Here is a 27,190-nt window from a genome sequence, read left to right as displayed (position 1 = left end):
TAAGAAGCCTTAGGGGAATGTAAGGTGGTTTTCCCTCTCCAGCCCTCCCCCAACTGTGGTTAGTATGCAGACTACCCCCTGTTTCACACGGCTGGACTGAGGCCAAGACAGGGCTCTGCCTGGCTCTTCCTCCCACATCTCATGTGCCCGCTAAAAGTCTTTGGTCTCTTTAGTGCAGTCGTGAGAATCACTGCTGTAGTGATACCCTATACTCTCCTACCTTTGGATGCTGTTTCCATTTTTTAATTGTACTTTTTTATCGTAAATTAAAAAACGAAGAGCATCTTTGCTCATAAAACTTTGAATTTCGGCTGGTTTTCTTAGGATAAGAAATGCTGAGTCAAGGCGGATGAACATTTTTAAGGCTCCTGACATACACCGCCAAAGTTTTCTAGAGACTCTACCCATCTACCATCCCATTAGTCAAGTATGATGCCCAAGGTTATTTTATCTAAGCTGAGTCAGTGGAGATTTTGGGTCAAAGAATTAGGAGATATTTCGGGGGAAGACCCTCTTCTCATTTTACCTCTGAACTCTCTCCCCCTCAGGGACCCATCTTCACTCCCAAGCTTCCAGTCGCCTAATGGGAACCTCTACCTGGAAATTCCAAAGGCACCCAAACTTGATATGCCCAAAACCAAATCACTTCTGTTACCTTTCCACCTCTTTCCACTGAAATGCTCCAGATCCAGAAAACTGACCTATCGCTGTGGCTGGGACCACGGTGGTAACCATGACGATAACCATGGCAACCAGATTCCCTAACGAAGTCACACGGAGTGCAGACATGAAGCAGGAGACACAGAGGGACGACAAGCCCGTCCTCTCCCGCGTTGGGCACAAAATGGGACATTTAAGGGCATATACACGACAGCGCCTGCGCACCAAGGCACGGAACGAAAGGGTGACGAACATACGTCACGGAGTTTCGCGAAGCCCGGAAGTCAAGGCATCGGCGGCTGGTGCAGAACCGCGGTTTCGGTTCCGGGAGTCCGGGTTTTTGTGCGCCCAGGCCTTGCTTTCGCGCCCGGTTTTTGTGCGCCCAGGCCTTGCTTTCGCGCCCGGGGATAACTGCGCAGCCGCCGTAGGGCGGGCCGACCGCCAGGCGCGGGCGCGCGAGCGGGCGCGCATGCGTTTGTGCGCACGCGCCCTCGGATGCGCGTGCGCGCGTATAGTCCGGGAACTGGGAACAGGAAGCAGAGGGGAAGGGGTGGGGTTGAACCCGGGTCTCGCGCATGCGGGCGGCATACAAAGCATTTGGCGGGTTTTTCCGGGCTGCTCAGCTCTAATCCCGTCTTGAGATGTTCAGTGGTGGCTTTTAGGAAGCTGGACGTTCTCCCCAGGAGAACGACTTCTCAAGATTTCTGCTCTCTTCCTTCAGGCGTTTGGGGGCTTCAAGAAAAAGAAAACGTGTTTCTCCGTGACTGACGGCTGGGGCCTTCCGACGGCCTGAGGTCTTGGGCCATTTGGTCACTCTCCGTCTCGGTCCCTCGGAGGGTGAAAGGATCAGAGGGAGCTCGTCCTGCTCATCGATCTCCACGCCTGTGGGTTTCTTGGCGTCAGGTCGGAGCTGGGTGGGCCCGGCCCCGGCCCTCCTCCTGGGTCATCATGGCCGTGTCCGCCCAGCTCTTGGTGGAGGAGTTGGAGATCTTCGGCCTAGAATGCGAGGAGGCTGTGGTTGAGAAGTGTGAGTCCCTTGCCCCCTCCCTGGACCCCCAGCCCAGGTTCACGCTCCCGCTCGGTTCCGAGGTTCACCTCCCCTAGATGGGGCTTCTCCGTGTTTGTGAGATGAGTTAAACTGAGTATTGAGGTTTGGGATGTGAGGACTGTGAAACGCTCACAGGGTACTGCGTGGATTCCCAAATCAAAAATAAGAATATGAAGAGGGATTTTAAATCGGCGCAGTCTCACCGAGTTTGGAAAATGCTTAAAGCTCAATAACAAAGCAAGAGATGTTGGGGTTTTGAAAAGTAGCTTTTTATTCCTGGCTCCTCCCTTTCCAGCCTACACCTAAACTTCTGCTGAAGCATCACTTCTCATCAAAACTGTTGGTGGTCTGTGCAAATATGAGTCCTTTGAGGTGGGTTCCTAAAATTGAATTTTAGCTTTGGAAGGAACTTTAAGGAGCTTCTCAGCTGTTTACAGATGGAGAAACAAATAAGGAGAGTTAATTGCCTGAGCTGGTCTGTGAACCAGGTCTCCTGTGCCCGAGTCTGGTGCTGCGTTGTATTGGTCCATCGTATCGGTCAGGGTCTGGGGCAGTGTAAGGAGTTGTTGGAAGCAAAGTCTTTGGAGGTGTGGACAGTCTCAGTTTTAGAAGCAGGGTGATTGTGCACCTGCCTTAATCATTCATCAGCATATTGAACTTTTTTAATATATAAAACCAGGATGCAAACGTGGTAATTTATGAGAGACCAGAATACTCCAAGTTTTTATCTCCAGGGCATTCTCTTCCTAACAGGAGACTTGAATGAGAAAGCCAATCATAGTCAGAAATTTATTTGGTGAGCCTGAAATCGAAACAAGAGAATTTATAAAGGCTTCCATCTCATGTAGGACTACATTGGCAGTGCTGTTGGAATTCTAGACTTGGTATTCATAATTGCTAACCTCGCTGGGACTTTAATATTGCCTGACAGTCATACCATATTTCCCTGGTCTGTTCACCCTGAGTCTCCTATGATTATTCGTCACCTGCCGCGCCTTTAACGACCTTCTGTCCCACTCTCACTCTCAGCCGACGAACTTACTTCCTGTTTTGCTGAGAATAGAAGGAATTAGAAAACTTCTTTAAGCTACCCCCATTACTTCTTCCCACTGACCTGTGTCTGTGCCATATTCCTTGCCTCCTCCCATTACAGTAAATAAATTCTCCATATTCCTGGCAAAAGCCACATGCTCCACCTGAGTCCTAAATCCCATTCCTTCTCCTCCTCAAGGACATCACTCTAATAATTCTCCCCTTATTTTCCGTTTTTCTCTCTATAAGGTTTTTTTTCCTAATAGCCTAGGAATGTGACTCTTAGACTCCCTCCGTTTAAATACTCCATTGTCCCGCCTTCCCACTCCAGTTATCTTCTCCCAATTACAACAAACCTCCTCCTCAGGATTACCTGTTCTTCAAATTTTTCCTCTTTAAGCCCACTTCAGTCAGCTTTTTCATCCCCACCACTTCACTGAAATTGCTCCTCTCAAGGTCACCGACGACCTTCACCTAAAGCCAGGGATGCATTTTCAGTCTTCGTTTGGATGAATAGCAGCATTTGATGCCATTTATCGTGTCCTCTCCTTTAAAACACGTTTTTTCTCATAGCTGCTTGGATGCTCCTCCCAGGTGTTCTCTACCATGCGTGTCACCTCCTCTCAGCCTTTGCGGATTCAGCCGCATCCTGAGCCCCGAGATGCACTCGGCTTCTTGGTGATCTCACCTGGTCTCCTGGGTTTACATTCATGTGTTTGCTGATGACTTCCAAATTATATCTCAGCCCAGACCTTTTGCCTGATCTGCGGGCTGGTCTGCCTCCTAGATGTCTCCAGCTGGATGTCTCATTGGCATCTAAACTCCACGTGTCTAAAGCTAAGCTCCTGCTTCCTCTCCTCATAGTTCCTCCTGCTGTCTCCCCAGCTCAGTTAACTGCCCCCTTCCAGGTGCTCAGGCTAAACCCACAGCATCATCCTTGTCGCCTTTCTCTCTTCACACCCCATATCCAGTCAGCAAATCCCACTGGCTTTACCTTCAAAGCGTTTCCCACCTAGAGTCCAACCACTTCTCCCCCTCGTCCACTGCCACCACCTTGATCCAAGCCACCATCATCTCTCACCTGGACTTTGCCATGGTTCTCTTAATTGGTCCCCCTGATTCTGCCCTTGTCCCCTTCAGTCTGCTTAACACAGCAGCCAGGGTGACCCTGTTGAGTGGAAGTCAGATCGTGTTACTGCTCTGTTCAAACCCTCTGGTGATTTCTTGGCTTGCTCAATAATTACAGTGGCCAACGGTCTGCACCCCCTTCATCCTTTCAACTCATCTTCTGTCGCCTCCTTCCTCAGTGCATCCCAGCCCCAGAGGCCTTACCGATCTTGCTTCTCCCTCAGGATCTTTGCCTGAAAGCTCTTCCCCTCAACACTGTCTGACTCGCTCCTTTACTTCCTTCAAGTCCTTACTCAAATGTCACCTCCTCGGGCTTCCCTGGTGGCGCAGTGGTTGAGAGTCCGCCTGCCGATGCAGGGGACACGGGTTCGTGCCCTGGTCCGGGAAGATCCCACATGCTGCGGAGCAGCTGGGCCCGTGAGCCATGGCCGCTGAGCCTGCACGTCCGGAGCCTGTGCTCCGCTATGGGAGAGGCCCCAACAATGAGAGGCCTGCGTACCGCAAAAAAAGAAAAAAAGTCACCTCCTCAATGAAGCCTTCCCTAATCACTGGGTTTAAAATTGCCAGCCAGGGCTTCCCTGGTGGCGCAGGGAAAAAAATTTTTTTTTAATTGCCAGCCCCTCCCCCCACTCCCCCACCCCTGTCCAAGCTTTATTTTCCTACAAAGCACATTTAATTGTCTAACGTATGTCTTTTACTTATTTGTTTTATTTTTTCATTTTTTTAAAATTATTTATTTTTGGCTGCATTGGGTCTTTGTTGCTGAACGCGGGCTTTCTCTAGTTGCGGTACACGGGCTTCTCATTGTGGTGGCTTCTCTTGTTGAGGAGCAGGGGCTCTAGGCGCGCGGGCTTCAGTAGTTCTGGCATGTGGGCTCAGTAGTTGTGGCGCGCGGGCTCTAGAGTGCAGGCTCAGTAGTTGTGGCACGCGGGCTCAGTAGTTGTGTTACACGGGCTTAGTTGCTCCGTGGCATGTGGGATCTTCCCAGACCAGGGCTTGAACTCATGTCCCCTGCATTGGCAGGCAGATTCCCAACAACTGAGCCACCAGGGAAGCCCTACTTATTTGTTTTCTGTTTCCCCTCCATAGTGAGCTGCGTTAAGGACAAGGGTGCGTCTCTTTTTGTTCACTGCTGTGTCCTTGGGCCTCGAACAGTGCCTGTCCCTAGTAGGTGCTGAATAAATTTTGATTGAATTTAAGTAGAGGATTATTTTCACTTTTCAAGATGAAAGCTGCAAGCAATGAACTAAGTTCTTACGTGTCTAATTTCCCCCTGCAGTGATAGAGCTGTGTGTTCTGTATGGACAGAATGAGGAGGGAATGGCTGGCGAGCTTATAGCCTTCTGCACCAGCACACGTAAAGACTGCCTCACCTCAGAGACCCTAAACTCTTTTGAGCATGAGGTAAGAACAAACTAAAAAAAAAAGAAAAGAGAAGAAAAAAGAACAAACTGTAGGCGAACTGATAACGTAACTCTCCGTGTCTACTCAGTCGGGAGACAGTGCACTGTATTGAGAAGAGTGTGGGCTTTGGAGTCGGGCCTGGATTTCAGTCCCAGTGTGAGCTTGGACCAACTAACCTAATGGCTCCGAGCCTCAGTTTCCTCTCCTCTCAGTGGTTCTCTTGATCTGTACTTTTTATGGTTATTGAATGAAATGAGAATGGATGTAAATCACCTAAAACTGTCTTCAACAAATAATTGGTGTTAATATTAGAACTGCTATGTGTTATAGGGAAACAGTCACAGGTGAAGTCTTTAATTTTTGGTCTTGTGCATCTTCTGCATTCTTCCTTTGAGGAATTTTATATCTTTGATTATGTTTCAAATGCCCATTATTACCTCATGGCTGTGGGGAACGCCTCCTCTATTACTTGACTATGGAATAATATATTCATTATCTTTTCTTCCTCAGTTTCTGAGCAAAAGATTGTCCAAAGCCAGGCTCAGTGCCTCCAAGGACAGTGGGCATGCGGGAGCCAGAGACATCGTTTCCATACAAGAGCTGTATCCTTTTCTGATCAAGGCCTTTGCATCAAACCACATACTGTATTTCATCATTTATCTATTGTTATTGTTGTCATTGCATTATTCTTATCTGTTGCATGTATAATTTTAGAAACAAGCAACAAATGTAACTAATACTCAGATTTCTTATTTGATCAACGCTTGCCTTAGATTTTGGGTGGAAGTTTATTGTTTCTCTTAACCAGTGTTCTTAGGATTGAAGTGGAGGAGGAAGAGGAGACCCTCTTGAATGCTTACACCACACCCTCTAAGGTGCGTGTGCCGTGTTTGGAAATTGCATTCTACACACAGCATTTTTTTCTTTAGTCTAAAAATATCAGCACAGCGTTTGAAGTTCTAAGGGAGAAAATTCACCACTCATACAGTTTCCTGCTCTACTTCCACTTATGCATCTTCCTTTCCGATCACATGCATAGATGTTTATGCATGATGGCAGTCCTCGTGGACACATGGTTGTCCTGCTTTCTTCAGTTATCATATCATAAAATTTTTATAAATGCAATTTCTCCATAATTACTCTTTTTTAATGGTTGCCTAATTTTGTATCAAGTGGACTGTAACTGAATGATCCGACTTGGGTGTTGGACCCCAGTGTGAGAGGTGGAGTAGGGCAGTGGAAAAGCATTGCCCTCCATGCCTGAGTCAGAGACCTCGGTGACCTTGAGTGAGTTGCTTTTATCTCTCTGAGCTGCCTTTTCCTTTCCTTTAAAATCAGGATCCATTCATTCACTTATTGAGCAGCTACTATATGCCAGGCACTGGGTGAACTGGTGAATGAAACAGGTTTGGGTGTGCTCTGCCCTCAAGAAGCTGGCAGCCAGCGCCGATAATATCTCCTATCTCAGAGGGCTTGAAAATTAAATGAATGTGTAAAGCGCCAAGCCCAAAGCAATGTATTCAGTAATATCAATAGTAGTTACTCTTTATAGAAAATATGTTTGTGGAAATCCTTAACCAGGGAGTAAGCCTTAATCTTTCAAAGTAAATTACATTGTAAGAAAGGAGGTGAATAGTTTAGGTGCGCCTGTCCAGAGCAAGAAAGCGAAAATGTTCACAGTGTTCTGCAGGACTGACTCATGGTAATTCAGCTCTCAGTAGACTGATGCATAAGTCAGATGCCAATTTACTTAATTTACTGTTGACGTATACACCCTTCTGATGGCTGAAATACCATATCAAGGACACCCCATTCCTGCTACAAAAGTACCTAAGAGGCTCAGTCACGGATTAAAATTTGTGACCCTGGAATCAGAGCTGAGAGAGTTGGGTTGAAATGAGCAAACAATTTGAAATATGTGTCTGAAGCTCAGAGGAGAGGCAGAATGGGGCTGGGCTAGAAACAGGAAAAATGCTTAGAACCGTGCCCATCACACAGAAACTGTCAGACATCAGTGGCAGCATGATGACAGAGTCAGAGCCAAGCCTTGGCCTTTCCCACCCAAACAGTGCCCGTGTCAGATCTTAGGGGCAGCGGTGCCCCTGTTACAGAGGTGAATATGTCAGTGGTCTTAGCTTGTCACCATTAAATATTTGGCTTGTGCAATTGACAGCTACACTTTTGCTCCCATGCTCACCATAAATCTTGGCTCTCCACATGTCCTTCCTGCCAGGGAGAGATGCATTCGCCTGAGGATCTGAAGTTCCCATGATGTCGGCATTATGATTCTAATAAGTGAATAAGCTGGCATCCTTGGCTACAATTTGGGTTCCTGTGTGGTGTGAGGATATGCTCACCCCAGGATGTGAGACTGTGGTCCCTCGGTATTTCTCATTACAGGTGAATGAACTGGCACGTAGTATTAGTGAGTCTCCTGAGCTTGGTTAGAGGGAGCGCACCCCCAAGGAGCGTAGCTGGAGCTGGTTTGCTGACACAATCAGGTTTCACCGCAAGGTCTGAGGATGAGAGCCACGAGGCTCTGCTCTCTCCCAGAGTCCCATCCTCTGTCCATGTCCTGGGAGACCTAGAGTTCTGTAGCCCACTGTATATTGAAGGGTCTTTGGGGGAAGTAGTTTGAGAAAATATATCAAAACCATAAAATCTTTACCATCCTATGGCCCAATAATCGTCCCTAGTAAGAGTCTCCCCTAAAAAAATAATCCAGGGCTTCCCTGGTGGCGCAGTGGTTGAGAGTCCGCGTGCCGATGCAGGGGACACGGGTTCGTGCCCCGGTCCGGGAAGATCCCACATGCCGCGGAGCAGCTGGGCCCGTGAACCATGGCTGTTGAGCCTGCGCGTACGGAGCCTGTGCTCCGCAACGGGAGAGGCCACAACAGTGAGAGGCCCGCGTACCGCAAAAAAAAAACAAAACAAAAAGACAAATCCAAATTCTAGGAAAAGCTGTGTGTGTGAAAATGGGCATCTCAGCATTATTTATAGTCACCAGAAATTACAAATGCACCCAGAAATAGAGAAGTAGTTAAGTAAATTATTGTATATCAGTTCAATCAACACAGCTACTAAAAAGGATGAAGATTGTGACAATGTGGGAAAATGCTCATAATTAATATAGAGCAAAAAATTCAGTGTATGTATTACTTAAGTGAAGGTTCATATTCAAAATAAGATTACAACTATTAGGATTTTTTTAATTGGAAAAATATTGAAATACTAGGAAGGAATATTTTTATTATTTATTTATTTATTTTTTGCGGCACGCCTCTCACTGTTGCAGCCTCTCCCGTTGCGGAGCACAGGCTCCGGACGTGCAGGCCCAGCGGCCATGGCTCACGGGCCCAGCCGCTCCGTGGCATGTGGGATCCTCCCAGACCGGGGCACAAACCCGTGTCCCCTGCATCAGCAGGCGGACTCTCAACCACTGCGCCACCTGGGAAGCCCTAGGAAGGAATATTTTTAAATGGCTCTTGTATAAGGGTGGTAGCATAAGGGTCTTTTTAAAATCTAGTTTCCATTCCAGCTCCTTAATGGTGGTTTTGAATCCTTTCTCTCCCATCTGTTCGTCGTCACCCCTGTAGGCAGCTTTGGTGGCATAACTTAAACCTGCAGCCAGGAGGAGCCCAAGGATAGGGGAATGTCTGCAGACTAGCTGGCCGCCTGGTTGCCGTCCAGGCAAGGATTTTGTCATTCCTCAGCCACAGTTGGTCGTCCCAGACTCTGGGGAACAATGGATCTCGGGATTTGGGGGTTTCACCCTCTGCTCTGGGTATCTCTGGATTCTTGATGAGCAAAACCCAGAAAACAGAAGTGACCATCAGTGAGGCATTTGCTAAGTCCTCTCCAAGTATGAGCTCACTCGTTATCTGCCTGGAGTCACTCCCTTCTTTAATTTTGAAAATGCGTGGTAGACTTTGCCAAAATAAATAGTAACATGGTCCCATCCCTTGTCAGGAAAATGTGTCCACGCAGGTCAGAACCGTATGCATAGCAAAACTCACAGCTGTTGTAAAGCAAAGAGAGGTGGGGAAGGAAAGTGAACACGCGAGTGATTTGAGAGGACAGATCGCCTGCTTGGCAATCGTTTTTGGGGAATGTTGGCGTTTGTTTCATAATTGCCTCCCAAATGGAGACATGATACTGATGAATACTGGGTTACAGTTGACGAGGATTTCTCTCTGAGATTATACTTGGAAAATGGGGCCTTAAGAAGAAAACCAACCCTATCCTATCTGTGCCCTTCATTCGGGCACCGTCCTCCCTTTCTTCCTAAGGAACTGTACACTTAATTAGCAGCCTGGATCTAGAGTGACTGGGCTCTTTTCCTCTTTTGTTTCTAGGGTTCTCAGAAGCGAGCTATCACCACTCCGGAAACCCCCCTCACAAAAAGGAGTGTGTCTACTCGAAGCCCCCATCAGCTCCTGTCACCATCAAGTTTCTCTCCAAGGTATGGCTCATAATTAATTCAGCTGCCCAACAGCAGGCCTGCCCTTGCCTTTCTCTGGTTTCTAGTGGCGGCTGACACTACAGCATGACTGAATGAATATGAGTGGACTGTTACCTCTGCAGTGAGCTGGCTGGAAAGCCTATGGCTCTCTGCCCTCCCTGCTCTCTTGTCCTGTGTGGAAAATTACTGTTTCTTACGGTAATTAAGGGAACTCACTTTCTACCTGCTTTTCTGTGGCTCATTTCCTAGATCAGGAACTGATATCTTCTACTGAAAACAACCTGTCTATTCAGAAGTTGGGAGGCCTTTGAGTCTTGCCAGTAGAGGCAAATAGGTTTCCACCTGCTTCTGTTAGTTCGTGTGTTGTTGGGGTTTTTTTTTTTTTATCTGAAGTATTTATTTTTAAAAAAGAAAAGCACGTATCTTTGTTCATAATGTTGCGTAACCTGTTCTTTGTCCCTCACTCGGGTTACAATTAGTTTCTGAGAGTTTTCTTGTCACTGGGAATCTACACCAGCTTAATTGGTATTTTATCCCTGCTGCCACCTCTGCACATAAATCCACAACGATCACATGTGACTTTTGGAAATCCATAAATGACATGTCTTATGTGAGAGAATTCCATAGACGAGAGCTCTACTGAGGAGGAGAAAGGCGCTGCCACATCAGGATGAGGCAGAGGAACAGTGATGTTAACCAGCTAGGGAAACACTTGGCTGCTAGGAGTCACTTCTTCTAGACGGAGCAGAGCTTAAGACTTTCTAGCCCTGTCACATTAGAAAGGAGATGATAGGGAATTCCCTGGCGGTCCAGTGGTTAGGACTCAGTGCTTTCACTGCCGTGGTCCTGGGTTCAATCCCTGGTCGGGGAACTAAGATCCCGCAAGCCACGCGTCATGGCCAAAAAATATTAAAAAAAGAAAAGAAAGGAGGTGATAGCCGTCATTCAAGCTGAACGGTGGTTGGATTCTGAGGGACGATTTGACTTTAGTGTGGTCCACTCCTGCTTTCGGGAGTTCTCAAACGGGCTTCCGAAGTGAGCTTTCCAGACTTAGAAGGGCATCTTTGGATGCACAGAGATGGTTGGTGTGGTGTACAGAGATGGTTCTCATAGGTGCTGGCACCATGACAGCAGTTCTATCCTCTCAGCAAGCAAGGCTTTGCAACTCGTAGATCTGTCTACGGCTGACGCCCTGTGAGCGACTCCCTGCATTAAAGGGCTGGCTGTAACGCCCACCCCATGGAGCTTCACAGGGAGGAGCGCGGAGCAGTCGGCGATGTGCTGCCTAGTCATTTTTTAATGCGCGCCATTTTTTAATGCAAGCTGACATTAGAAACTGGCTTTGTAATTTATGACAGTAACTTCTAAATTATTCAGGTAGAGGCAGCATTGGAGATAGAGGTAATTAATGAAGCTTGCTTTCTGTAGCCTCCCTGGGAAGGAGGAACTGGTAGCACCCATTGCAACGGTGCCCCCACAGAACTTGTTCCTGCAGAGTTTCGGAACATTAAATGAAGCCTGTTTTAATTGGACCTCTCTCTACGCCGTGTTCATGACCAAAGGGTTAGAAGACCTCGCTGTCCTCTAAGCAGATCAGCAATACCCGTGTGTCCTTGGAGGTGGAATTTATCAGTCAGTGAGTGGAAATACGAGAACTTGTCCGTTGAGACTCGGAGAATGGGAGTGTTTGTTCACCAGCTGACAGAACTCGTTATGCGTCCACCTGCAGAGACACTGGGGAAAGCTGATTCATTTCATTTAACTTCACTTCATTGCTGTTTCTACCTTGAACTGTGTCGTGAGGTCTTAGGTGTATGCACGGCAACTTTTGGCTTATCCACAGTTCCAGGCTCTGATGATGTTCTAACAAACGCTGAAAATTCGTAAGAAGAAAATAGTACTCGGAACTTGCTTTTTCATCAATTCAGAGTTTGGGTTTTGTTTTACTTTGTTTAGTTTTAAGCCAGGAGAAGACCTTTTAAAATGTGTCCTTGCATCTAAACTCCTCTGAACACGTTTGGTGTTCCTCAACCCCCTCGCTCCTGAATTCCTTAAAGGCCCAGAATGTGCAACCCCATTAAGCTGGTTAGATTTATAAACTGTGAGGCCAGCCTGGCGCTCCTCCAAATCTCCATTTTCAAGAGGCAGCCTCATCCTATTCCTCTCTCCTTTTAGGTATGAACACACTAACACTAATGTCTTTTGCTTCCAATTAGTGCTACTCCCTCTCAGAAATACAGCTCGAGAAGTAACCGAGGAGAAGTGGTTACCTCCTTTGGCTCAGCACAGGTGATGTCTTGGTCCGGGAGAGAAGGAGCCAGTAACATCAGCGTGAAGGTCTTGGGGTATCCAGAGCCACTAACCGGGAGCTACAAATCCATGTTTCAGAAGCTCCCAGACATTCGAGAAGGTAATTGTTTTTCTCTTTGAAATTCTGGAGGATATAAAACCACCCGGAAGGGTCTCGAGTCAGTACCAAAGCTTCAGCTAGGCTGGTAGAACAAGTTTCAAGGTTGCCTTTGATAGATGTCCTCCGGGTGCCCCTATTAGTAAAAGGATATGAGCTGATAACTCTCAGTATTTCTCCCAAATCACGTCACTTTGCTAAAGAGAAAGCACATAACCATTTCCCAGTAACAACCACTTGAACTGTGTAAAGAAAGCCAATTAAAGTGTTAAAGGAAGCAAAGACATTTATGGCTTCTTCCTTGTGAAGAATGGAAGGCTTTCCAGGTTGGGCTTGGCTTCCTCTAAACCTCCCTGACGACCTGAGTGAGAGGAAGGCTAGGGTGGGAGCCAGACTGACTCTGGGATTGTGCCGCGTGACCCCCTGTGGCCAAATGGAAGGCCGGGCTCAGCAGCCCAACATCGGGAAATTGGCTCGGCCTTCAGAAAGTTACGAACTGGCCGGTGTCCTAGGCACCCTTCCTGCTTCTGTAAAATGACTGACTTTAATGTTTTACAAGGTGCTATGTTTTCTCTTCTTGGCAAGTAAAATGTCTTAAACACACTTTCTGCCCTCTGGGATTTCAGTTCTGACCTGTAAGATAGAAGAACTTGGCAGTGAGCTCAAGGAGCATTACAAGATTGAGGCTTTTACTCCTGTTCTAGTCACAGCACAAGTAAGAGTTATTCTAATAATCTTTCCTGAATGATATTGTTTTTTTAAATCGATGAAAAAGCAGCCTCCTGCTTCCTTTTCACTGATCGTCTACCTTCTAGTTAGGACATCTATCTGGGATGAATTTGGTAAAATGGGTTATAAGTGCTCTCTGGTTTTGTGACCAGAGAAAATCATTTCCTTTGCACTTGTATTAGAGTCTTGCCTGTAAACAAAGATTGAGGGATTCAAGCATTCAAGTATCAGGATATGAGGACAGCAGCAAGGTGAGGATCTCCAGAAACGGTGACTCACAGTCTCTCCCCTTCTCTGGCCTCTGTCATTAGGGACCAAGTGTTGCCAATCGTGTCTTTATGTCATAGTTTAATCTGGCACGTGCACCAGTGCTTTCTCTCTAGAACGTACTTTAAGGGGAGATGTGTTCTCAAAGATTCTTTATGGTACCTCTGTCATGTGTTTGCATTCAGAGAAGAATGGCCAGTTGGGGAAGATAGGCAAAACCATGTCATATAAGGAAGTTTTGGGGGAATTTGGGAGGAAGTAGTGGAGGGGAGTCTGGGATGTACAATCTCGTGGGGAAAGATTAGACTTCCTCAGTTTGCCCCCGGGAGTGGGAACAGGATAGAGGAAGCCACAGAGAGGGAAATTTCAGCTCAGTTTAACGAAGAACTTCCTGTTAAGAGGCACTCTGGTGTGTGGTTCAGGATATGGCCCTGGAGCCGAACTTCTGGGCTTCAAACCCAGGCTTCTCCCACTGTTTGACCTTGACTAAATTATCTAACCTTTCTGTTACTGGTTTTTCTCATCTGTAATATGGATGCAGTAATAGCATCCACCTTCGGTTGTTGTGAGGATTAAATGAGTTAATACACGTAAGCCTTTAGAACGGTGCCTGCTGTTTAGTGAGCTCAGTAAATGAGAGCTTTTGTTAACGGTTATCCAGGGGTGCGGTGCATGGGCTGCTGGGGGTGGCAAGGGGGCAAGTTCCCCTTAACTAGAGATGCTCTGGCTCAGGCAGCCACTTAGAGGGGCTCAAGCATTAGGTGGTGGGCAGACTAGATGCCTTTTAAGGGTCCTTCCACCCCAAGGAGCCAGTGATGATGTTTGTGGTCACCTCAGGCTCAAAATGATGCCCCGACAAAAAAAAACGTGTGTTGTTGTTTTGAAAAGGTCTGTGTCCCTCTTCATTACGTTGACCAGATTTTGAGCTCCTGTCCCAAAGACTGTCATTCTTATGTGTACCTTCGGCAGGAGCCCGTCACCCTGCTGGGCCAGATTGGCTGTGACAGCAACGGGAAGCTGAACCACAAGTCGGTGATTCTTGAGGGAGATCGGGAGCATTCCTCAGGCGCTCAGATTCCAGTGGATCTATCTGAGCTCAAAGAGTATTCTCTGTTTCCTGGACAGGTGAGATCAGGGGCGTCTCCCACTGGGCACGGGCGTGCTTGTTTGCTCCGTAGTGTGTGTAGAGGGCTGTGGCTCCAAGAGTGAGCGTTTCGTCGCTGGCCAGCTGCCCCTCGCTTTTGACGTCTGATGCCGTGAGGTGTAGCTGGAGCTCAGGCCCAAGAGGGGACACCAGTGTAGGGATTTCAACCTTCCCCCATATGCTCGGACCTTAGCTCTGGGATCTGCTGCCAGGTTCAAACCCCAGTTCCACCCCACAAGGCGGGTGATTACAGAGATATTACTAACCTCTCAAAACCAGTGTCCTTGCCTGTGAAATGGGGATGATAATTCCTACCTCACAGGAGAGGTAAAATGAGGTCACCCATGTAAAGTACAATTATTATTACGCCAACATAACCCCCTTGGTTTGTTTTCTAGAAAAATACCCCCAAGTTTACAATTACAGAATGAGAGTAGCTGGACAATACTTCTTTTTTTTCTGGCTACGTTGGGTCTTCGTTGCTGCGTGTGGGCTTTCTCTAGTTGCGGCGAGCAGGGGCTACTCTTCCTTGTGGTGCGCGGGCTTCTCATTGCGGGGGCTTCTCTTGCTGCGGAGCACGGGCTCTAGGCATGCGGGCTTCAGTAGTTGCGGCACGCGGTCTCAGTAGTTGAGGTGTGCGGTCTCAGTAGTTGAGGTGTGCGGGCTCAGTAGTTTTGGCTTGCGGGCTCTAGAGTACAGGCTCAGTAGTTGTGGTGCACGGGCTTAGTTGCTCCGCGGCATGTGGGATCCTCCCAGACCAGGGCTCGAACCCATGTCCCTTGCATTGGCAGGTGGATTCTTAACCACTGCACCACCAGGGAAGTCCTGGACAATACTTTTAACTCTATCAGAGTATAACTTATTCCAGACCTCCCGTTCATCTCCCCTGTGATGCAAGCCTGTCTGCTGCCTGTCTTTCAGGTTGTGGTTATGGAAGGAATCAACACCACTGGTAGAAAACTTGTTGCCACCAGACTCTACGAGGTACCGGTGTCCCCCCACTCCCCCCCGGTTTGCTGCAGGCAGTGTATGCGGTTCTGTCTGTCCTAGAGCCCATCCTTTGTAAGGGCCCAGTTATTTGCTTCTCAATTCTCTGTCTATAGAGTGGGACTTACCTCTAGGTCAGGGCCTCGCAAGCTGTTCCCCTAAAGGGCCAGACAGTAAATATTTCAGGCTCTTGCAGGCCGTATGGTCTCTTCACAATGTCAGCTCTGCCATCGTAGCACAAAGGCAGCCATAGGCAACCCGTAAACCAGCGAGTGTGCTGTGTGCTGGTAAAGTTTACTCACAAACACAGGCGGTGGCCGGATCTGCCCCACAGCCCGTGGCTCAGCCGCCCCTGCTCTAGCAACAGGCCTCCACAGATTTCCAGAGGATGCGAGGAGAAGTAGCAGGACCCATCCTCGCCCAGCAGGACCCTGATCCTACAGGCACCTGTTTTGCTCCTGCTTTTTGCTGGGTGTTTTATGAGTTTAGCCGTGACCTTGTGCTACCCAGGTTTCTTTGCCACTCGGTAAAGAAAAATGGCAGGACCATCAACTCTGTAGGCTTTTAGCTCCAAGGGGCAAGACACCCGCAAACACACCACCATTCAGTGCTCACCGCATTCCTGATCAAAGACAGTGCCGGGGGCAAAACCTCACCGTAGCTTCTCTCCTGTTTGAAGGGCGTGCCTCTTCCGTTCCATCAGCCCACTGAAGAGGATGGAGGTAAACTTTGCTTCAAACATTATTTTGCTAACAATACGGGTGGAGGGTGGTGGACAAGGGTACAGGAGCGCAGTTCCTCAGGCCCCAGGGAAGCTACACAAGCTGTTTGAGAGCACCATGCCGGAGCTCCAAGGGCGACTGTGGATTGGTGGGTTCACTGGCCCTTTGTGGAAGGCCAGGGGTCTGGGCCTACATGGCTTTGTCAGCGTTATCGCCTGTGCTCTGACTCCACAAGGACTGTCGTTTAAAGACTAATGTTTAACAGGTATTTGAAGGTAGCTTTGAAAAGGGAAAAGAACAGCTATTTATTTATTTATTTAAATTTAAAAAATTTTTTTAAAGAGCAGCCATTTTTAAAAGAATTTCTGTAAATGCCATGTGACACCCTGGACTAGATCCTGGAAGAGAAAGGGGACATTAATGGGAAAACTAGTGACATTTAAATAAAGTCAGGAGTTAGCAGTAATATACCAGCATTAATTCCTTAGTTTCAACAAATGTACCATAGTTATATAAGATGCTAGCATTAACATTAGCGGATGCTGGGTGAAGGGTGTACATATGGGAACTCTGGACTATGTTTGGAACTTTTCTACAATTCTAAAGTTATTCCAAAATAAAAAATGTATTTAAAAATTAGGCAAATTTCTCAGAAAGCCTAGAGTTATTTGGTCACTAACCTAGATGGGAAAAGACGAACATTTTAATAAACTTTGCTTCAGAACAATTCCAAGCATTTTTGTAAGCAAAGCAGAAGACTGCTGAGGATTAGCAGGGAGATGGCTGACACTAGCACATTGTCAACACCCCCTCCACGTTAATATCGTGTGAGGTCATTCTTAGTGGCAGCCTGGAATCAGGAACGAAATCTAGGAGTTTATGACATTGCACATTCGCTCAGAAAATAAGTGTTTATGGAAGCAAGAGTGCTGGTACTGGATCGACTTCAGGTAACGAAGAAAACAGACAGGGCTGAAATGCCCAGAGCCTGAGCTGTGCCAGGGAAGCCTTTGGGAGCAGTTGAGTAGGTTGTTAACAGACAGTTTGTGAGCAGCGTCTGGGCTCACAGCACCCTGGGTGTGGACACACAGAATAGGATGTGAGCCTGGCCCTCCTGGCACTCACCGTTTACCTGGGATTGACGTCTCCTGTAGGCTCCTCAGAACCATTAGCTTTGTCCCCTGCAGCAGCACGGCACTGCTGGGTGTGGCGAGTGTTACGCTTCCCCTTGAATTCTCTTTCTCAGTTGAGTTGTTGCCACTCTGGTAGGTGAATAATGGTCCTCATTCCTGGAATATATTCCTGAACGTATTACTTTATATGGCAAAGGGGACTTTGCAGGTGTGACTGAGTTAAGGCTCTCGAGATGGGGATTGTCTAGGTGAGCTCAGTGTAATCACAGGGGTCCTGATAAGGGAGGGCAGGAGGGTGAGAGTCACAAAGATTAGAAATGTTAGGCCGCTGGCTTCGAAGGTGGGGGAGGGGCCATGAGCCACGGACTGCAGGCAGCCTCTGGAAACTGGAGAGTGCAAGAAAACAGATTCCCCTCAGAGCCTCCAGAAGGAATGCAGCCCTGCCCACCCCTTGATTTTAGGACTTCTGACCTCTAGGACTGTAAGATGATAAATGTGTATTGTTTTAAGCCGCGAAGCTTGTGGTAATTTGTTACAGCAGCCATAGGAAACTAATGAAACTGCCTGTTAAGAGGTCAGGGGGACTTCCCTGGTGGCGCAGTGTTTAAGAATCCACCTGCCGATGAAGGGGACACGGGTTCGAGCCCTGGTCCGGGAAGATCCCACATGCTGTGGAGCAACTAAGGCCATGCGCCACAACTACTGAGCCTGCACTCTGGAGCCCGTGCGCCACAACTACTGAAGCCTGTGCACCTAGAGCCTGTGCTCCACAACAAGAGAAGCCACCGCAATGAGAAGCCCACGCACCGCAACGAAGAGTAGCCCCCGCTCGCCGCAACGTGGCCAACAAAGACCCGCACGCGCGGCCAACAAAGACCCAAAGTAGCCAAAAATAAAATTAATTAATTAAAAAAAGGAAAAAAAAAAGAGGTCAGGGATCTTTGGGTTTTGTTGTTGTAAGCTACAGAACCAGGTTCAGACTAACTTAATAAAAAGAGAATTTGTTAGGGGAAATCCAGGTAGCCCACAGACTGGACAGGTGGCTGGAACAGGCTTACGACACGGATTAGGGCTTAGTAACTCGAGGTGTCCAGGTAGCAGGGAGTCCCCCGCTGTCTCTTCCAGGCATCTCTGCTGGGGTGGGTCAGCGCCAATCTTTTTCTGTCCTTGGGTAGTTCACCTTGAGATTCCAGAATCCAGAGGAGAGTGTGAATGGCTTAAGCTGGGTCCCGTACCTGCTCCTTGGCTAGGGGAGGACAGTGCCCCTAATTTACAGCCCCCCCTGGTGGAGGGGGGCGCTTATGGAGGACAAGGCTGATTCTCCACAAGGAAAGCAGACGCTGTGAGGAAAAGGGTGCCCCAAAGCAATGGCCCTGCACCCCATCACACAAGAGTCTCCCGTCCCAAGCCTTGCACCCCAGCCTGTCATTGTGGACTCCTCGAGGTACCAGATTCTCCAGCTGCACTCACCAGCAGATGGTCCCTCACACCGAGCACTCAAATCTCGGCCATCCGGGCCCCTGCCTTGCCCTGGCTTCCGGCACACCCTACTTACAAGCGTAAGCAAAGTCGCAAAAAGGCAAATACCACAAGATTCCCCTCAGACGAGGTTCCTAGAGTCGTCAGAATCATAGAGACAGACAGTGGGAGGGTGGGGGCCGGGGGAGCAGGAGTTGGTGTTGAACGGGAACAGAGTTTCGGTTTTACGAGATAGAAAGAGTTGTGGAGAGGGGTGGTGGTGATAACTACACACCATTATGAATTTACTTAATACCACTGAAATGTTTACTTAAGATCAGAGGGAATCCCCTGGAAGTCCAGTGGTTAGGATTCGCTCTTTCACTGTCAAGGGCATGGGTTCAATCCCTGGCTGGGGAACTAAGATCCCGCAAGCCTCTCAGCGCAGCCAAAAACAAAGGTTAAGATGGTAAGTTTTGTGTTATATGTAATTTACCAAACCCCCAACCCACCCCACCCCACAAAGTAAATGTTGGGAGGAAAACCATGTAAGCAAATGGTACTTTGATCAAGTCTCTCCAGATGCCCACTTCCCTACCATGACTCGTGCGCTGCTGGTAAATATCTATCGAGTTCTAGTTGTTTGCATACTTACCTGTCTCTGCCAGCAATGGAGGGTTCTTTGAGGGCAGGATGAGGCCTTGCTCCTCCTGGATTCCTGGAGTTGCACACGTAAGGAGACTCTCAGTGAATTGAGTCCCGTGGCATCTTTCCCTAATTGTCCTTTCTCCCACCATCCCAGCGTCCTCTCATCAGCATCTTAACAATCTTTTCTTTCTTAGATTCTGAGCAAATCATGGTCCTGGTGGCCTGTGGGCCATACACCACATCTGACAGCATCACATTTGACCCCCTGCTCGACCTGATCGCCATCATCAACCGTGACCAGCCCGACGTCTGCATCCTGGTAGGAGGCCCTCCTGGGACAGCTTCACCCGGGGAGGCACCAGTGGGAAAACTGGGGGGTCGGTCTTAGAAAAAGGTCTAATGAGGTTCTAAATTTTTAGGATGAGTGTGGGACTCTCCTCCTTTTTAAAAATATTTTTTAGTGCTCAGCCTACACCTTTGGCGAGGTGAGGTGTGCGTGGAATTAATCCAAAAGCCCGAGCTGTTTTGCCGCCCTGCCTTGACTTTACAGTATCCCCACCTCTGTCTCTTACTCCAGTTTGTGAGCTCACCTCTTCTGAAAACTCACAATACAACTGCATGGAGGTAGATTTCCCTTGCTGGGTTGAGAAAGGAAAAAGCCCGGTATTGTAGGAGGCAAAACAGCTAGCATCCAGGCGTCAGGTCCTTCTGCCTGTGATACTAGCTGGGTGCCCCTGCCCCAGCTGCTGCCTGGCCCAGGCTGTACAGGTGGCCTTGGAGGGACGATGGACCCTGGACAGACAACTGCTAGGAGAGGCTATGTGAGGGCACTCACACACGTGTGGTTCTGATTTGTTCTTTCGGTACCTTTGTTTCTCCCCTGCGGCTTTATCTGCAGTTTGGACCTTTCCTGGATGCTAAGCATGAACAGGTAGAGGTAAGTGACTGGGGTTGGGAGGGGGAGATACCGGATACTCACATTCAGTCAAGCCCCCACTGTTACTTTCGTCTCTTTGAGTTTACCCTGCATCTGTAACAACCTAAATGAATCCGTGTGGCTGATCAGGAAAGCATTATCACAGGGCATTTTTAATAAAGGTACTGAATTTGAGGGCTTCATTTCACCAGAATACAGAGCTGTTTGGAAGCTGGGGGAGGGGGATCCAGATATCCGAGTCCCGGTCCTCCTGGTGTGCGACCGACCCTTGGTGCTGACTGAGGCAGGTGCCCGCGGGTCCCGGAGGTGCGCCTGTGAAAGTACCTTCCTGGCTGCTACCCTCAGCTCCATGACCCACATCATGTTGCCATCCTTTGAATTTAAAACACAAATGACCCTTCTGAGGACATTTCTTCCCTTTGTCTCAGGAGGTTTTACCTGCCACAGAAAAGATTCCAAAACCCTCTTCTTCCTAGTCGTCCCCTCGGCTCACTTTCAGGAGGACTGATTCTCCGCCGCCTCCTTCCTGCCCCCAGCTAGACTCAGCTCCTGGAGCACAGAGGCCACTGTGACTCCTTCAGCTCCTTGCTCAGGGGCTGGCCCCCAGGGTCATCTGACAAGCGCTCAACAAGTGAATAAATGCCAAACGTCTCCCCTGTAAACCTGTCTCCTCTTTTCTTGCAGAGCTGTCTACTGACAAGCCCATTTGAAGAAGTTTTCAAGCAATGTCTACGAACGATTATCGAAGGGACACGAAGGTCAGAGTTCAAAATACTGGGCAGAACCTTACGCTTCCTAAGTTTCTCCAGGGCTTCTCATTAAGAAACTGAAACTATTCAAAAGTCGTGGTAGTTCCCATCCTTATATCCTTTTGAACTACAGAGATCAGATAGAACCCTTGAACTTCAAGTGCACAGATGCTGAGTGAGGAGGCGTCTTTGTAAAACAAAGATAAACACACTTGAAAAGGCTACACAGACTTGCGCTCTTCCCTTGCTCGCTCTTTCCTTCCTTCCTCCTCTCACTCCCTTTTGTATAAACTCATATTCCACGGGAATCTTCCCAGGGTGGTGTTTGATGACTTACACCACAAAATCCCTTGTGTGAGTGAGTTTGGGGTGAGCCCAAGTCCTTCCCCGAGTCAGTGCTTCCCTCGTTTCATGGGCGCCGCCGGCTTGTATGAACCATCGTAGAAACTCACGAGGGTGGGGATCTTGAATGCTTGCCCCAGACCCTAGGGACGAGACTGGGAAAGGTCATAGCAGTGATGAGAAATGGGCAGTTCTAAATTGAGAGAAAAGCCTCTATTCCAGGAAGGGTCTAAGCTAGAAGTAGAAAGTTTTTCAGGAAGCTGACACCTCCGCTTCCTGTCCCTTCCCTCCAGCGCCAGGGTTTGAGAGAAATTGCCCTTGGTGGTGGATCTCCTTCTCTGGGGATCTGCCTCCCTGTAGCTGAGCTCATCAAAAACAAACATTCCCGAGGCTAAGCTTTTAAAAGTAAGTCTGTAACAAAGGTGGTTTTTAACACAAGATGTATAATCTTCTGCCCCTTGGCCGGGAGACCTGATCTCAGGTCTTGATTAGCTTGTTTAGCTGTAACTCTACCTTCTTGTACCAGCAGCACGGGCCAGTGTCGTAGGCCTCTCGGACTGGGGAAGAACACCCCCAACTGCCCCAGAGTCAGGGGGCATGAATTGTGCAGGTGACAGCCTTGCAGCTGGATCTGCCCCTCCCTCCCTCCAAGTGAGATAACATAGGTGCCTTCCCTCTGCCTCCCAGGTTTGTTGTGACCCTGAATGAGTTTGTCAGACCTGGAGGCCCCTAGCACTCCTCAGGAGATAAATCCTGAAACACGGGAGCAGGGCTGGTGTCCCTGTTTTATCAGCCCTCAGATCCCCTCTGGGATAGGCAGGGACTGCGGGGCGGTGCCCTTGCGCAGGCTGGGTGCTTTTCGATTTGAGATGGGGTTCTGTTTTGGGTTCCTCACCCCGTATGGTATTGACAGCAGTGCTACAAACAAAGAACAAACCAGGCATTGTTGCTCTGGGGGTGAGCTCCCAGCACCACCAGGCACTTTCATCTGAGGCCAGTGTGTGCCTCGGGGAGAGGGGCTGCCCCACCCTTCCCAAAACAGTATAAAAATGGCCCTCCCTTGGGGGGAATTTATTTTTATTCTGAGAGGTCAGAAACGCAGAGCATTAAGCTGATTTATCAGTGAAAACCAGAGCCAGTGAGGAAGCACCTCCCCTCGCAAGAGCCCAGCAGGGGGGGGGGAGCTTGAGGGAGGGAGCGGCTGCAAGGCCCTTCCCCACCGTGGTGTATGAAGTTGTGCAATGCTCAGCATAGTTGGAATTTTCTCTCGGATCCCTCCCCCTGCAGCCAGCCTATAACCCCGAGCCAGAGGCCCGCTTCCTCCTTAACTGTTGCTCTGCCAGAGCCTGCGCAGAAGCAGAGCAAGTCCATCTCTTAACGGCGGCCAGCCGTGCCTCCGCCTTCCTGTCCATCACGGACTGAGCCCCGGGGATCTGAAGCACAGACTGTCCCCTTCGGGTCACCCCCCGGCCTCTCTGCCAGACTTCAGCACCCAAATCCATAGACTTGGCTACTTACAGGGACTTAACTTTCAATGTCAAAGGGACTATAGCTAATTCGCAAAGTGCCTTTGGTCTCAAGATTCTGAATTTCCGCTGCAGAAGCCTCACTTCGCGCTTTGAGCGGGCCTGACAAACAAGTGACAGGTGTGACAACCATCACCAACACCTTTATCCCATGTGGGAGGCAGCCACGGCCCTGTACCTGCACGGGTGCCTGTGCCTGCCTCTGGGAGCCACTGCGTCTTAAGCGAGAGGGGGCGCTGGAAGCGAGAGCTCTTGGTGGCTGTTAACTCGCCCCAAAGCAACACTCTCCCTCTCTACAATAGACCCCACCCCGCCAAGGACAGGTTTTTTTCCCCCTTTCTTCTTCTGCGTGGCTGGAGAGGTTAAAGGTTGGCTTCTAGAGTTACGGGGTTTTTCTTCACTTACACCTTGTAACCCTAGAGATTCTCCTGCCTCCATCAAAGGAAATGTCTGTCATCTCTGCTTTTACTGTTGCAGTTAGATATTTCTTTCATCTTTGTAAGACAGGCTGCTGAGAAAGAAGAACCAAGGGCGTTGATTCCCTGTGCGGGAGGGGTGGGCGGGGCGGGCTCTTGGCGAACCAGAACCTGCCGTGCCTTCCCCTCCCAGATCTGCTCAGCCTGCCGGGTCCCTCCCGAGGGAAGAGGCCCCCAGCCAGGGAGGCTAGTGACGCCTAAAAGCCACGTCTGTTCACACAGTGTGAAGAGTCAGAACTTTGGCTTCAGATCTGGCTCTGAGGATTTTCAGTCAAATCCTCGTCTTTCCTGCTTTCCTAGATCTCCGTTTCTTCTCCCCTTTTTCTACGAAACAGTAGTCTTCTTCCTCTCTCGAGTAGAACGTCACACGGAGCCAGGAGAAAGCGTGTCCTGGGAGGGAGCCACGAGCCCCATCCAGGTGGCTGTGTGTAAATTAGGACAAGTCGTCTCTCATTCCTGGTGTCCCACGGGGAACGGTACCCCGCCTTCATGGGAGAGCTCCGTTCGGAACTTCTTCCCTGGAAGTAGGCTCTTGTGTCCAGCTCTGACCCTTTAAGTCTGTCACCCAGCTATGCTAACTCAGCTGCACTCATTTTCCTTCCTGTTCTGATGCTTTTTTTGGCAAAGTAGCTCCGGCTCACACCTCATCTTCGTCCCATCATTGAGAGACGTGCACCACGAGCCCGTGTACCCACAGCCGCCCTTCAGCTGCTCCGACCTGCCTCGGGAGGACAAAAAGGTACCAGCGTCCCCTCCTCGACCAGGCAGCCAGAGTCCAACGTGCCGAAGGCGACCCAACTCGTCCCGGAAGCAGAGGGCGGGGGCGCCTTTGAGGCACACATGCCTGCGTCTTAAGCTTCTCTTTGTAACAGGCAGGCGTGTGACTTACTGTCCGTTGGGTTGGTCCCCCTTTCACTGGTCCCCCCAGCCCTTGCAGACCCCCCATTTTCATGGGGAAGAAGTTTCTAGCTTTGGTGTGCAAACGTCTGTCCCCCCCTTCTCATTTTAGCGAGTGCAGTTTGTGTCCGAGCCCTGCACGCTCTCCATAAATGGAACGATCTTTGGCTTGACATCCACCGATCTGCTGCTCCACATGGGGGCTGAGGAGATCAGTAGGTGAGAAGGGTTTTTCGGTCCCGCAGGCAGTTCCTCTGGATCCTGGTCCTGTCCTTGGCCAAGGGGTTGCTTGGCAGGGTTGAGAGGGCAGCCCCTAGAGCAGCACCTTCTGCCAAAGCCTTTGGCCACTGAGTTTCTCTGCACCCAAGGGGAGCGGTGGGATGCATGTGTTTCTGTTACCACTTGTTTCTGTGGTGTTTGAGACCCTGAAGGACCACATTCATTCTGTCTTTGCACTTAACTTCTAGTCATAGAAGTTCATCTACTTTTCTTTGTTTGCCACATTTGTGACCTAAACAAGATGTCCCTGCTTGTAGAGGGTGACTGTGAATTCACCCCGCAGGGTGTTCCCCCTTCCAGAACAGTGTGTAGCCCTGCAGAGGATCAGACACAGCCAGAAGTGTTGAGCTGAGGCTCAGCGGTTCACTGCTCGCATCGCCATGATGGGAAGGAGTGTGGAGCAGTTTGCGTCCTAGGCGAGAATGGGTGTGTGTTTGTTGGCTCCGGTTGGAGGAGCAAGGGTCACGCCGGCTACAGCTGGCCTCGCGCCGGCACAGACTCCACGTTCTCTGGCACGATGCGGAGCTGGTGATAGCCTGCCTGGGCCCTGATCGCAAGGTGTTCCTGCTCTTTCCCTTCTCAACCCAGTGTCCTGCTCAGCAGACCGAGCATTTGCGGGCAGGTCTTTAAACTTCCCCAGAGGTACCTTCTTGTCACACGCCTTGGCCGCGTCGCTTCTCTCTAGTTTAATAACTCCTTCCCGAGGAGAAACAGGCACTGATAAACAAGGTTCCACTTTCCGTTTCTTGCTTTTCTTCCTCTCCTAGTTCTTCCGGAACTTCAGACAGGTTCAGCCGAATACTCAAGCACATCCTGACGCAGCGGAGGTGAGCCTGCCCGACGGAGTAGCTGACCGTGAAGGGAGCGCTTAGGGCTCAGGGAGCTCTGACAGATTTGACCTCGACACCTTTCCCAGGCCACTACCAGGGAACTCCACCCTGGGATGACAAGCCTGCGTCCTGTCCCCTAAACACAGAGGAAAGGGAGAGACGGTCTGTGAAACCGTGGAAACCAGTGACATAGAGGAAATCCATCTGGGGAGGGGGGTCCCTGAATCAGCTGCCGCTGACTGTCTCTCTCTGTCTCTGCAGCTACTACCCGCTCTACCCTCCCCAGGAGGACATGGCCATTGACTATGAGAATTTCTATGCCTATGCACAGCTGCCCGTCACCCCCGATGTCTTCATAGCCCCTTCAGAGCTGAGATACTTTGTGAAGGTAGGTTTGAACTCCACCATTTCCCAGAAACGCCAGAACCAGTCTCAGAAAACAAATGTTAGTAAAGTGCGTAAGTGAGCAGCGCCCCCTCGCTGCCCTCCCCGCCCCAGGGCACGGCACTCCGTCAGCCCAGCCTGGGGGCGCCGGAGACAGGTAGGAAGACCCTCAAACCATGGTTCGCACCTGAGGCCACCTCAGGTGCCCTGGGCTTGCCTGCCCCCCTCCTGAATTCTGAGATGACCTCCAAGCAGCTCTTGGTCACTCTCATCTCTGCCGCCTGAGGCCCTGCCCGGGGATTGGGTCCCTCACAGGGAGTCCACCTGATCAAGCCCCTCTTGCCAAACCAGAGCCAGTTCAACCTCTAGAGGTAAACTTTTTTTCATGTTGGGAAACAAATAGATCAAGTTTGTCTCCAAGTTTGGGAGCTTATTGTCACCCTGCCGAGTCATCTTCTTTATTTTGTTTCAGAGACTCAAAAGGTTCTGAGTTTTCTAATAATAAATTAGCATATTTGACTTAGATGGTTCTGTCGGCCTGCGTTTCCATTTTATAAAGTCCTCTTTAGGGTCTAATCGCTAGATGAGTCCAGCTTTTTCACATCAGTCCCAATGATTTTGGCCTTTCCAAATCCACAGTCTTTCTTTCCTTCCCCCAGGACATCCTTGGCTGCGTCTGTGTGAATCCCGGGCGCCTCACCAAAGGGCAGGTGGGGGGCACCTTCGGCCGACTCTACCTTAGGAGGCGGGCCGCGGGCGCCGAGGGCAGGCGGAGCCCATGTACTGCTGCCCAGGTGGTCAGGATCTGAGTCTCGGTCCTCTGTCATCCCCCCGTCGTGCGGGCCTCCCAGACACTGAGAGCCCGGGAGTAGACATCTGCCAAGATCCCACCCATGGAAGGAGAGGGGGCAGCCAGCTGGGGAGGACAGGGCTGCAGGCAGGGGGCCCAGCGGGAAGACCTTGGGCAGCTGGACCCCTACTCCACGTCGAGCTTCTCTGGAAGAAGCTGTTGTTTCTTCATGGACACTAGGAGCCCAGCAAGAACTGACTGTGGACGCGGTGCGCTCGGGAAGGTCAAGGCTTTGCGATTTCCTACTGAGTCAGACATAGAAACAACTTTTGGAGATATGAAAGTAAATTCTGTGGCTTCTGAGTTTAATCTTTTTTCCGCTCCGTCTTTTTCCTGGTAGTGAACAAAGAATGTTGCCCCCCTGGACCTCTGCAGCGTCTGTCACACTGGGTTCCGCCCAGCCCCAGCCCCGATCCTCCTAAGACTGCTCCCAAGGCCCCCGCAGCCTCTGTGCTGAGGAGGCGCTGGGCTCGGGCCATGGAGCGAGCAGCTGGCTGCGGGCCCGGCCCGCCCAGTACGGTCCTCGCCGGCCTGCTGTGGTCCCAGCCTGACCCCTCCATCGGGAGGGGCGGCCTCCCAGAGCTGCGCCAGAGCTGGATTCCCCGGCGCTGGTTCAGCCGAGTCACCAGCAGCCTGGGGCTCACCTCTAGCCCAGAACACTTGGAAGGCCAGGCCTTCCAGGGTCCCCAAC

General features: G+C 49.8%; 1 protein-coding gene across 2 annotated transcripts; it reads left to right on the top strand.

Moving 5' to 3' along the window:
- Positions 1 to 26,790, top strand: POLA2 (DNA polymerase alpha 2, accessory subunit). 2 transcript variants are annotated; one of them, XM_079928465.1, is made up of 19 exons: positions 1 to 962; positions 1,382 to 1,687; positions 5,148 to 5,272; positions 5,783 to 5,874; positions 6,090 to 6,147; positions 9,628 to 9,734; positions 11,951 to 12,144; positions 12,768 to 12,856; positions 14,107 to 14,262; positions 15,203 to 15,265; positions 15,948 to 15,990; positions 19,424 to 19,548; positions 20,128 to 20,166; positions 20,851 to 20,924; positions 23,887 to 23,998; positions 24,269 to 24,375; positions 25,203 to 25,262; positions 25,527 to 25,653; positions 26,309 to 26,790. In XM_079928465.1, the coding sequence occupies exons 2-19, from the start codon at positions 1,609 to 1,611 to the stop codon at positions 26,456 to 26,458; spliced, it is 1,800 nt and encodes a 599-aa protein (XP_079784591.1). In that variant the 5' UTR covers positions 1 to 962; positions 1,382 to 1,608; the 3' UTR covers positions 26,459 to 26,790. The 2 variants fall into 2 exon arrangements, with proteins under 2 accessions (XP_079784591.1, XP_079784592.1); XM_079928466.1 differs by lacking the exon at positions 1 to 962 and having other exon boundaries at positions 1,183 to 1,687; positions 23,890 to 23,998.
- The last annotated feature ends 400 nt before the right edge of the window (positions 26,791 to 27,190 follow it).

This window comes from Stenella coeruleoalba, assembly GCF_951394435.1.
Source record: "Stenella coeruleoalba genome assembly, chromosome: 8".
Classification (NCBI taxonomy): Eukaryota; Metazoa; Chordata; class Mammalia; order Artiodactyla; family Delphinidae; genus Stenella; species Stenella coeruleoalba.
Note: the sequence above shows the minus strand (reverse complement) of the source record. Positions and strands in the feature narration are given on the sequence as shown.

Coding starts and splice junctions, on each gene's coding strand:
- POLA2 (XM_079928465.1), top strand. CDS start 1,609: ATGGCCGTGTCCGCCCAGCTCTTGGTGGAGGAGTTGGAGATCTTCGGC. Junction 20,925..23,886: donor ATTATCGAAGGGACACGAAG/GTCAGAGTTCAA, acceptor TTTTTGGCAAAG/TAGCTCCGGCTCACACCTCA. Junction 24,376..25,202: donor GGGGCTGAGGAGATCAGTAG/GTGAGAAGGGTT, acceptor TTCCTCTCCTAG/TTCTTCCGGAACTTCAGACA.